Source organism: Canis lupus, chromosome 6, assembly GCF_048164855.1.
Source record: "Canis lupus baileyi chromosome 6, mCanLup2.hap1, whole genome shotgun sequence".
In the NCBI taxonomy this organism is placed as follows: Eukaryota; Metazoa; Chordata; class Mammalia; order Carnivora; family Canidae; genus Canis; species Canis lupus.
In genome coordinates, this window is record NC_132843.1 from 74546128 (window position 1) to 74558681 (window position 12554).

The following is a 12554-nucleotide window of genomic DNA, read 5'->3' on the forward strand; positions in this document are numbered from 1 at the left end:
CCATCCGTTCCCGTCTCTTTGCCTCTTACTATCTTCATCTTTGCAGGTGCCTGTCTTGTGTCAACAGCGCCTTCCGCTGCCACTGGTGCAAGTACCGGAACCTCTGCACGCATGACCCCACCACCTGCTCCTTCCAGGAGGGCCGGATCAATATTTCAGAGGTAAGCCAGGCTCACCTTGGCATGACGATGTTCCTGGTGAATCTGAGTGGCCCTCTCTTTTCAGATGGGCAGTCCAAGTCCAGCGGCTTGGCCGTCTCTTTGCCCTGACCCGTCTTGGTCTTCTTCCCGGAGACTGTGTGTTAGAAAGCCCCATTACTATAAAACTAAAAAAAAAAAAAAAGTGGCAGAAAATACCCCAGGCAGAGAAATGTGCTGTATCTTCTAGATGCTTAAGACTCTCTACATTCAAAGGCTCGGGAGGAACTAAGGGTTGACACTGAAAGCCGAGAGGACATATCCAACCAACCAGACTCCATTGTCTAGAAGAAGGCAGTGGACGACATTTATTCTTTGAGTCTAAGCCCTTTGCTTGGCTGCAGACATAGTCCAATTCAATAGAACATTCACTCTCAACCATTCTTTCATGCCAACCTCTCTTCCAACTCTAAGTTTCAATGATTCTTTGACTCTGATGTATGACTGGGTGGGTGGCCTTAGAGAAAGAGAAGGAAATACAGCTGATGAAAAGAACCAGGCCCTGCTAAAGAACCTGGCCCTGCCAGTTTGAATATACAGTCAGTGTTCCATCCCTAAGGCCTGACCCACCTTTGTTATCAGCACAGCAAAATACAGAACTGCTTGTCTCTCCAATGAATATCGCATCCAATGATTATTCATGGATGTTGACTTTCTTACACACTCATGGCATGCTTTAGGAAAATGAAGCCTGCTTGGTCATTTTCCCTTTCTTGTGCTTCATGTTCCTCGCACCCTACCATGGCCAGTGGTTGGGTTTGAACAACTGTAGAGACCTGCGTATTCATCCAAGTTGCACATGCGCATATACACATGTCCCCCTCTTCTTCCACCTTTTAAAAAACCTGCAAAAATAAGTGACAGTGTAGCATTTGCATATTCCACTGTACTCTTTCTATACACATGTCCCTTTTGCAGTAGACTAGAACCTTCTTTTTTTAAGATTTTATTTCTATTTATTTGAGAGAGAGAGCATGAGCAGGGGGATGGGCAGAGGGAGAGAGAGAGGAGAGAGAGAGAGACAGAGAAGACTCCCCACTGAGCAGGAAGCCGGCTCTAGAAGGATCATGACCTGAGCCGCAGGCAGCCAATTAACCAACTGAACCACCCAGGGGCTCCTAGGCTAGAAGCTTTGTGAGGGCAAGGGCTATATTTTATCTTAAAATCCTCAGTGTGGTCTTCAGTGAATGTTTGCCGAATACATGCTTGAAAGACTGGATGAAGGAATGGCCGCTTTACCCAAATGCCATTGATAGGGAGGGTTCCTTGGATATACTTGTCTAGGATTTCAGGAAATAGAGTCTCATGGAAAAAAAAAAAAATAGAGTCTTATATGTCTCCTAATCTTGATAAAGGTGCCTGTTGTTCCCATGAATAAACCTAAGAAAGTAGACCTCGATCTACATATTTTAAATCATCATGATGCATACTTTAAATATCTTATAATTGTATTTGTCAATTATACCTCAAAAAGCTAAAAATAAATACATAAATAAATAAGAAAATAGTAGGCCTTGAACCATTCCTCAAACACACACCCCCATGGCCTTGAATTCTTAGTTTCTCAAATAATGTTTCCTATTCAGCCAGAAAAAAAAAAAAAGGAATTTGCCTGTCTTGAAAGAGAGATACATAGATGGTGCCTACAGGTGGTACTTAAGACAGGCCATCTGCAGGTGCCCCAGCGTGATGGAACCAGTTATCTAGTGCCCTGAAAACCTTTCAGAAGAAGATTTCCCTCCAGCCAGTTGGTGTGCTTTGAGGCAGCTGACCTGAAAGTACCACCCTGGTCTTAGTGGACACTGGAAATTAATCCCAGCCCTGAGATTCTGCAAGGAAATGGAACTGCTTTCAGGCAAATCTTCTTACTCAGAGGAAAGGGCCCAAAGGCTATGGGTATGGAGTGGAGGATGGTTAGTGCAGCCAGGGAGTCGACGGAAGAATGGCGAAGGGAGGAGAGGCCAACCAGGAACAGCAGAAGCCGCAGGCGAGGCTGCTCAGAGGCGAGGCCTGGCAGTGAGAAGACCGAGGTGAAGGGTCTCAGAAACTGACCTTCACATGGGCCACTTCTCAACTTCTAAGTTGCGTAATAAAATAAAGCAGGGCAGACCACAAAACGCAGAGAGAGAGAGACGTGCAGATCTAGACGAGAAAGAGCAGCTGCTTCATTTTCTTCCCGGGGCTCCCCCTCCGGCAGAGAGAAACCCAAAGCCAAGCCTGAACGCGGCCTGCAGCTGGAGTGAGGGCAGGAGGAGTGGCGCACAGAGCAGGACAAATAAACTCTGCTGGGGTGTGGAGGCCAGAAGGCTAATTGGAAACACGCCGGCCTCCCTCATGCCCTTTAGAAGTCACTGGAACACGGTTCCCTCTCAGCCACAGGGGAGACACTGAAATGTTCCAGAGAGCTGGGCCTAAGAGGAGCCGTTGCCACCCGGCCAGGCAGGATTGACTTCACGCCGTGGGAGCCCTGGGGGGATCCCAAAGGCTTCCCATCTCCTTGCAGTTTCACTTTCCTTCCTGAATGGCTGTTGCTTTGGGGCGGAGCGGTCCTCTGTGCCCCCCTCACGTCCCCGCCTCCCCTGAGTGGGGACCCGGCGGACTGGACTGCCTTTCTCTTCCCCCTGGTGGGTGCACGACCCTGGCTCAGGCCCGGAGAGTGGCTTTCTGGAGGCCGGTGGTGGAAGCCCCGTCTGCCTCTGGCTCCTCACTTGGCTCAGGAAAGAAAATAGGGTCAGGTTCCCAGCAAGCTTGGGAAGGCCACAGCCTCAGCTGCCTCGGATACCGCTGGGGCTCTCGGCCACCACCATGCGCACACCCCTTCCCGGCAAATAGCTCCCAGGCCCTGCCCTTTTCGGTCCAAAGCTCTGCTTCTGGGGCGCCCCATTCCTGACAATGTGGGCCACAGCAAAAGTGCACGTGCCCCGCCTGGGTGCCTGGGTGAGGTTTTCTTTACTGTATTAGGAGTCTGATCTGATGTCTTTAGGTTTTTCTGGGGACTGGAAATCCCTTAGAGTATAAGAATATCTTTTATACTTCCAGTAAGGGCCCCCTAACTTTGAAACCAAATTTTTCTGTCAGCTTCCTCGAAACAGAGATAACTGGTGAGGTCCACTGATGTATAGAGCAACGTTAATGGACCCCACATTGGGGAGTCTCTCACATGTGACGGGAGTTCTCAAAGCGTTTACGTCAGGGTAGGGAAACGGCAGGAGCAGCGTCACCTGGGTACTCGTTAGGAATTCAAATTCCTGGGCCCTATCCCCAGTGAGTCCAAAGATTGAGAATCACTGACATGTGGCATCTCCATTGATTCTCAGAACGGGCCTGCAGTTTCAGATAACTCATATTTGACATATGTAGTAACCAAGATGCTAAAAATTTAGGTTTTTTGCCCAAGGCTACAGAGAACTCCGGCATCCAAAAAAGCTGAGTACAGTATGCTTTCTGCAGGAAATCAGAGCCAGTTAGCTTGTTGGTCTCCATGGTCACAGCCACACTTGCCGGCCAGATCCCAATTTGGCTTTTATGCTGTTTGGTCATGAGGTGGTTCAGGATATGCAGGGACTGGTACAAACCCATCTCCACTGTCGGAGAGACGGCCCATGGAAGATGGGTTAATAGTGCCACTTCCAGGTACACAACCAGCCAGCTCATGAGGTACATCTGCCTACTTCTTTCCGGAGGTCTGATGGACCGAGTCTATGCTCAGGCCTGACACAAAAGTACCTCATTCAGAATAAAAATATTGGCAGTGAACGCGTATCAAGTGCTTATTATATATGCCACATTTCATATATATATACACACACACACACATTTAATCTACTCTATGAAATGGATTCTTTTGGGACATCTGGGTGGCTTAGGGGTTGAGCATCTGCCTTTGGCTCAGGTCGTGATCCTGGGGTCCTGGGATCGAGTCCCGCATCAGGCTCCCCTGCTTCTCCCTCTGCCTGTGTCTCTACCTCTCTCTGTGTGTCTCTCATGAATAAATAAATAAAATCTTGGAAAAAAAAAAAAGAAATGGATTCTATTACAGATAAGCAAACTGAGGTTTAGGTAAGTTAAATAATGTTCCTAAGATCATCAGATAAATGCAGAAGGCATGACTCAGAGTAAATGTCCCCAGGTGGGCCGCGGGTAAGTCCTAGTCCTTCAATCCTGTATTCACATACACACGCGCATGCACACACAAGAAATACTCAGTGATGTTCATGTTGTTAATCCAGTTAGTTGCCACTTTCAACATGCTTTCATAATCCTCTTTTGTGCCATCTAGGGCTGTCAGGTATTACTGGCCCCATTTTATAGATGAGGAAACTGAATTTCAACTGAACCATCTCTTGAGCTCCTTTAAGGTTATGAGCCAGACCTTTCCACCGCTCAGAGCACAGCCAAATCTCCGATGGGGCCCCCAAAGCCTCTGCCTCCCTGGGCCGGATCAAGCTGTGACATGGTGTTAGCAAGCGGGCGTGCGCAGGAGTATGTATGGCTTTCAGCTTTAAAAGCTCATCTCCCTCCATGGCTAAACCAGGCCTAGTGAGATGTAGATACATAAATATCTTCTTTACGCCCTGTCCCAGGGGAAAGATAGAACCAAATAAATCCGATTAGCTTCCCAGGATACTGGCTTCTCTCTCTCTTTGAAGTCCAGTGGGTGAAGATAATGCCATTTCCACGTGGGAGAAGTCATTTCCGAGGGCCGAAGGGTCCCCCCGCACCGAAAGCTGGAGAAGCTCAGCTACACGGGGTGGGCGACGCGGCCACGAGGCGCGCGGGGCTCCCAGGCCAGGGTCACTGCCCTCCCCGGAGCCGGGACTCCTCCTCCCCAGCCTACCCCCACCCCTGGGTTATTCCCAAATAGGACATCTGTTCATCTTGACAGAAACTCAGATTGCTGCCAAGGAGGTGATCCTGCTGCCAGTTGGCGTAGAGACAGAGAGAGGCGTAAGATGACCTAAAGACAGAGGAGAGCAGCAGTAGCGACCCGCATTCTCACAACCCCAACAACCGTCTTAAGATTCTGCAGGAAAAGCACAGCGTGATTATTGCACGCTTACTCTCAGGACAGCAACTGTGTGTGTGCTCACAGAAGCCATCGGGCGGCAAGGGGCCTCATTGTATCTGATGAAACCCGCTGCCCTCCTCAAGGCCCTAAGGCATTGACGTTCCCACAAGTTGGCGGTGTTCTGGGCTGCTGGCTTTCCTGTCCCCGCCCTCATCTGTCACTACTGCCCTTGCTATTCCCGGGACTGGCTGTGTCCTTGTTAGTATAGTCACCTGAGCCCCTCGCAACCCCAGGAATCTGTATCTTCCCCTGGTTCCCCAGAAGACAGCACGCCTGCCTGCCAACCCCTTCTTCCCTTTACCCTACAGGATAAAAGGAAGAATCTGACTCTGTGTGGCCTGAGAGAAATAGCAAAAACAAAACAATACAAAACAAAAAACAAGCAAAGGATAAGACATCTGTTTCTACTGAGGCAATCTTAGAACTTATTTAGGCATTTAGGAAGGCCATAATCAAGGTCTTTTTTTTAAAAAAAAAAAGATTATTTATTTATTCCTGAGAGACACAGAGAAAGAGGCAGAGACACAGGCAGAGGGAGAAGCAGGCTCCCTGCGGGGATCCTGATGTGGGACTTGATCCCAGGACCCTGGGATCACGCCCTGAGCTGAAGGCAGACGCTCAACCACTGAGCCACCCGGGTGCCCCCCATTGTCTTTAAATTTAGTCCCAGAAGGTCTGAAATAGCAGACCGTGGGACTCTTTCCTAAAACATCAGAATCTCTTTAAAAAAAAAAAAATAACTCGTAAGGATGACTCATAAAGTGTCTTCTTAGGATTCTCCAAACTCCAGGTTGGACCAGACTTAACCCAGACAGAGAGATGAGGATGTGCACACGTGTGTGTGTGTGTGTGTATCATATATAAATATATATGGAATACAATCAATATATGTATAAATATATATGTGATATGTATATATAATTGTCAAAGTTAAAAGGATTCTACAGTCTTGTTTACTAAGCCAAGACATCATACTTCCAGAAACACGTCTTTAAGGCTGTGCTGCTGAAATTGGAATTTGTTCTTTGAGCTCATTAGAGATGAAAAACAGCTAGTCATCACTTATAATGGATCAACTAGTTCTGTGTCTGAAAATTTATCCTCTCTGTCCCAGACACACACACACACACACACACACACACACACACACACACATGCCTCAGCCCTATTTCTAGTCTAAATTAAAATTTTAATTTGTTAGACGCAACGGGAATTTTTTAGTCGCCGATAGGAAGTAGTATCTCTTTTTCTATCTTTTTCCAGGGTATGCCTGGATTTCCCTAAAGTGGTGTTCTTTTTTGTTTTTTTTCTTGGCTATAAATATATGACTCTGTCAAGAGTGCCCTCAGGGCATGAAAGTAAACGTGCAGCAAAGAGCAAGTTTCTGAGTTGGCAGCTTGAGTGACTGGCTTCTAAACAGGGACCCATCTGCTCCAGGGTTGCCTTATGATCCTGCCTCTTGTAGAGGCCTTGCCTGCTAGGTGTCCTCATGTGCAGTTAGCCCGAAGGTGACGGAGGCCACCAGTGACCCCGGGAGTACATCCAGGTCCTGCTCCTTGAGTTTCTGTGGAAAATTTCCCCGGCGTTTCGTAGGTTGTCAGGATTCCTTACTAGATTCAGACGTGCCCACGTAGTAATCATGTGACCCCAGAAACAGTGACCATCTCCAGCCCAGCTTTGGAAATCAATCTCCTTCTCAAGTCTCTTGGTACCCAGAAGACCGGGCTCCACCCTAATACCTGAAGACCATAGGAAGCTGGACATGGAAAGAAAGTTTCTGAATTTGTCATGCCTTGCTCCCTTTTCTCGTTTTCTGTTTACTGTCCCGCCAGCAATGACCAACGTCCACTACATGTCAGGAGCTGGGACAAAGACCGGGGTGCTGAGGTGAATGAGATGCAGCTTGATCCTCCAGGCTGACCTGCCAGTGAGGAAGACGGGACAAAGAGAAATTGCAACTCTTTTTTTTTTTTTTTTTAAGATTTTGTTTCTTTATTCATGAGAGACAGACACAGAGAGAGAGGCAGAGACACAGGCAGAGGGAGAAGCAGGCTCCCTGTGGGGAGCCCGATGTGGGACTCAAACCCGGGACCCCAGGATCACACCCTGAGCCGAAGGCAGGTGCGCTAAACTGCTGAGCCACCCAGGGATCCCCAAGAAATTGCAACTCTTAAGGCTAAATGCCATCATGGGAGAACCCCATCCTGAAGGCCAGGTCAGGGAAAGGGTCAGGGACAGCTTTCCAGAAAAGGAGCTGCAGCGCTGAATTTGAAGGCTAATTCTGAGGCCTTCCACCACAGAAGAGCTGAGGCAGGGGCTGGGAGGTCAACGAGGGGCAGGGGGTGGCCGTCCGTGGTTCTGGTGGAGAGAAAAGCTCTTCAAAGGACCGGAGGCCCATAAGTCAAGGACAGGGCCCCTCAGACCTATCTGAAGTCCAGTGCAGCTGGAGTAGGATGCTCGAGAGCCACAGGGTAGGAAGGAGGGTGGTGAGGCCTTGCACCTGAGGCCCAGACAAGAGAAGCGCCTGCCTCTGCCTCCCTGTGGTCTCCTGGGTCTCCTCCCAGGTCCGCATCGAAGGCGATTGTGCATCACTGCCTGCGTCATGAAAGGCTCCTTACCGGGGAGCACTTTTAGCATTGGGATGGGGACATCCCTGGGTCAGGACCATCCAGCACGTGGCAGGAAGTTCAGCAGTTCTGGCCCTAGGGCTCTAATGCCAGCAGCACCCCCAGCAGGACAGCTACATGAACCCCCACATGTTCCCAAGTGCTCCCTCTGAGAACCGCTGGCTGCAGAGGGGAAGGGGATGGGGGGCCAAGCGCCTCCCTCGAGAAGCTCCCCAGCTGGTCCCTGGAGATGGAGATGGGAGAGGCTGCACGTGGAGGCCGCTGGCCCCGACCACGCTCACTGCCAGGGGCTGCCGGGCTGTCTTCCCCACGAGGCCGAGAGTGCGCAGGGGGTCAGAGCTGTGGGAAGGTGGCAGCCTGACCTCCGGCAGAGAAGCAACATCTAGGAAAGAACTCCGGAAAATCAGGCCGGCGCTGCCACGTCCTGGGTCGCCCCTGGTCCTTCCCACGGCCCCTCCCCACCACGACTTTTTTTTTTTTTTTTCGGTTTTGTTTTGCGGAGCAACATGGCATTCACGCAGGGCCTGGTAATGAAGTGAGATAAAAAGCCAGAGCAAGTGTTTAGAGCGTTGCCGGGAGGGCTGATCCCTGCTTTCTGGAAAGGCCGACTCAGCCGGAGCGGAGAAGCTGAAGCTGCCGATAACGGGACGCCTCGGGCCGGACCGTGCACGGGGGACAGCAGCCGGGGAGGGCACGAAACCGGGAGGTGGGGGGTCCAGGTTGGGGACAAGGACACGCAGGGGGCCGCTTTTATGCTGTGTGGCAGGAGATAAAATCCACAGCCTGGCACACCGGTGCTTGGAAATTAATTCCTACATTGCAACACGCGCACCAGAGCGGGGACAACTTGTGGGATGGGGATGACAAGATCGACGCCCCAGGAGCCAAGAGATAGATTTCATTTTCCCTGCCCGCTCCCTGTGCCCCCGCAGTGAGGTGCATCCTTCTCAGGGGCAGTCCGCCCCCCGCCCTCATGTGCAAGAGGGTCTGGCTGGACACCCGGCTCCTGCCCCCTGCCCTGGTGGTGGCGCGTGAGCCAGGACAGACGGTGCCTCTCTGCTTACTCCCCCAGGACTGCCCCCAGCTGGTGCCCACGGAGGAGATTCTGATCCCAGTCGGAGAGGTAAAGCCAATCACCCTGAAGGCTCGAAACCTGCCCCAGCCTCAGTCGGGCCAGCGAGGCTACGAGTGTGTGCTCAACATCCAGGGCGCCGTCCACCGCGTGCCCGCCCTGCGCTTCAACAGCTCCAGCGTCCAGTGCCAGAACAGTTCGGTAAGAGGGTCACCCTCCCGCCCTCGGGCTCTCTCGTCCACCAGTGCCAAGGCCTCAGGCTCCCGGAGCCTTCCAGGCCCACAGGCTGACCCCGCATGCTCAGGACAGAGGAGCGTGCCAGCACCCAGCACCCTCACCCAGAGCAGAGCAGCTTAATGGTGACAGAGGTGGCCGAGTGCTGTGAGCACCCCATGGCATCCGTGGAGAGCTTTGTGCGCTGAGGTTTTTTTGTTCTTTTTTTGCTTTCTGAGTTTAGAGAGATCTCGTGGCCTTCAGGGAAACTGCAGCCAAAGCCATGGACTGGGCGCCCCGTCGCCACTTAGGCGTAAGCCCGAGGAAAGCCCCCCAGGAGCTCAGCAGAAGCGGAGTTGAGCGGGAGGGGAGAAGGAGGCAGCAGGGAATTTCCGGAGCGGCAAGGGTTAAACCAGTCCCGCATGCCAGACAGAAAGCACGAGGTGTTTAATTATAATACTAGCCCGGAGAAGATCTTTTTATCTGCCAACCCCTGTCTCTGACTATGGGGGGTCAGCTGGAGATGGGGGGCGATGTGACAAAGGTGTTGAGGGAAGCTAATTCGCCTGGGAGAGATAAAGAGAATCTGGGCTTCTTATCAGGGGGCTGTCAGATTCCCAGGTCACAGGCGCTTGATAGAATTTGTAATCAGTGGAAGGCTGCCAAGCACGAGGCGAAGGTGGGATGAGAAAGAAGCGCAAGGGGACAAAGGGAGGAAGCTGGCGGGAAGGGCCGGGGGCAGGAGGGCGGCCGGTAACACGGGGTGGCCTGACAGCTGAGTGGCCAGGGCAGGGCGGGTCTCGGGAGGGGACCCCAGAGAGCTCTTCTGCACGGAGGGCCAGGGGCCGGGCCACCAGGGGGCCGACTCCTGAAGTGTGTGCAGCGCCTGCGAGTCCTCTGAGGGACCAGCAAGGGAGGGAGAGTGGACTCCTGGGCCCAGCTGGAGGCCTTTCATGCTTGGGCTGCTCAGATCTGTGACCAGAAGCTCTGAGACCTTTCCCTGATGGACTCGTGGCCAAAGTAAAGCTCACGTGCAGGGAGAGGACCCCTGTGGCCCCCCAGCCCACCACCAGCCGCTGGGGCTCCTGTTTGTTGTGCATATGCTCCGCCCCGGGCTCTGGTGGGGTTCACAGAGCAGGACCTGCTAGAGACGCTGGACTCGTCCGTGAAAGGATGCAGAGCAGCTCTCAGGATGTGAGAGACACAATCCGGCAAGGCCAGGGGACGGGGAGACGGGGGACAGGGGGCTGGCAGGCACGTCAGAGCAGACCCCCTGGGGAAGGTGGGTCTGAGCAGGACCGGAAGAGCTGGGGCAGCTTGAAGGGTGGAGGCTGTAGGGAGAGAGAGGTGTGAGCTGGAACAGAGGCAGAGAGGTGCTGGGGCGGGTGTGTCTGAGGACAGGTGGGTGCGAAGATTTCTGTAGGTGGGCAGCGGAAGAGAAGGTTGGAGAAGTGAGTCTGGATTTGGATTATGGGAGCCAGTGAGCACCACGCTAAGGGGTTTGGGCTGGATCCGGTTGGCATTAGGGACTGGGAGTCAGGGGAAGGTGCATTAGAGTCAACTTGAGCAGCGAATGGGGTTCCCCTGACTCTCCCTCTGCTCCGTTCTCAGCCCAGAGGGAGCCAGAGTCCCTCGTTTCTTTCCTGCTGTAGTCCTGGCCCCCCAGAATGCCAGCAACATCCCTGACCCCCCGTGACAGGGAGCCCCCCGAGCCATGTGCCCTCTGCCCCTCTCCCCGCAGTACCAGTACGATGGGATGGACATCAGCAACCTGGCCGTGGACTTCGCCGTGGTGTGGAATGGCAATTTCATCATCGACAACCCGCAGGACCTGAAAGGTTAGCAGCCACTTCCGGGTAGAGTTTTGATCTTTTCGTGACCCCCGGGAAAGACTGGGGCGGAGGGATCAGAGCCAGCCAGACGCTGTGCCATGAATAATACACTCCCTCTGTCAGCGGAACTCTTCAGAGGATCCTAAAGCAACATTTGGAGCCATCAAAGGAGTCCTGTTAGGAACCCTGTTTTATTACAACCAGAGCATCCGCCAGGCGGCTGCCGGCTCATCGCATTTTTCTTTGGCTCCCAGAGACTTTGAAGTGTCTGTAGAACCTGACCTAGGAGAGCAGCAAACAGGAATGTCCTGCCAGCTTCCAGGGAAATAGAGATTCTGTTTCCAATTAGGGTCCGATTCCCCTCTCCTTGGTCCGGTCCCTGCACAAAGAAGGTTTGTAAGGCTGCACCCCTAGTCCTGAGGCAGCTTGGGCAGGACGAGCATGAGGACTCGAACCCACAGCTGTTGCGGGGAAGCTCAGGAGGTTGACCCGGGAGGGACACTCCACGAGGGCCACCCTTGTGTATCGTCCTGTAGACGCACGTACAGCACCCCCCATGTGCCAGGTAGGCATTACCCTCCACGCAGCAAGTATGAGCATGCCGATGCCGCTCTGCTCTCAAGAGTGACAAAAGCAACTGCAATTTGATGAGCACTCCCGGTGTGGGTAGGCACTCACTCGGTAATTTTTTTGAGATTATCCTTCTTAATCCTCGCTCGTAACAGCCCTGAGAGATACACACTAGTATTATTCTCATTTGATAGATAAGGAAACCGAGACCCAAAGAGGTTAAGAAATGGACCAAGGGTACTCACTTCAGCAGCACACAGGCTGAAATTGGAACGGCGGACAAGCAAATTCACAAAGCGCTACTCCATCCTTTTAAGACAAATATTAAGATATTTAAGATTTCTTAAATATATTTAAATCTTAAATCTTATCAAATATTAAGATATTTGTCTTAAATATTTAAATCTTACCAAAAAAAAGTCAAACTCCTACAGAGACTAGAAAAGTAATTGCTGGAGGTTGGAGGGGAAATAAAAAGGTTGTTAAAAGGGTGCAAACTTTCAGCTGTAAGATGGATAAAGTCTGAGGATCTAGTGTAAAGCACGGCGTCTATAGCTGAGAACACGGCATTGTATGATTGGAAGTTACTAAAAGACTACAACCTGAATATTTATTTGTAATCGCCACATGTATGTGCGTGTATACATATATGATGTGTGTGTGTGTATATATATATGGTGATGGATATGTTAATTCGCTAGATAGGAAGAACCCTTGCACCATGAATATATATATATCCAATCATCATGGTATATACTTAAATACCTTATAATTTCTTTTTGTCAATTATACCTCAATAAAGCTGAAAAAGGAAAGAAAAAAACAGGCTGAATCAGAAAGTAAGAGCCAGGATCTGAACCAAGGATATCCAATCTCAGCACTCACATGCTTGGCCCCCCCACCCCTGTCCTTCCAGCAGCTCGGGCCACTGGGAGACGTGAAGCTTTGTGCCCTCCAGACGCCTCCCCGCACCAT

At 51.5% G+C, this 12554-nt stretch overlaps 1 protein-coding gene across 2 annotated transcripts in view; it reads left to right on the forward strand.

Moving 5' to 3' along the window:
• The window catches only part of PLXNA2 (plexin A2), a 206308-nt gene that overhangs the window by 142138 nt on the left and 51616 nt on the right, over positions 1-12554 (forward strand). For both annotated transcript variants that reach the window (XM_072831217.1, XM_072831216.1), the window contains exons 9-11: positions 47-161; positions 8965-9165; positions 10919-11015. In XM_072831217.1, coding sequence (XP_072687318.1) covers positions 47-161; positions 8965-9165; positions 10919-11015 — 413 coding nt within the window. The remainder of the gene's footprint in view (positions 1-46; positions 162-8964; positions 9166-10918; positions 11016-12554) is intronic.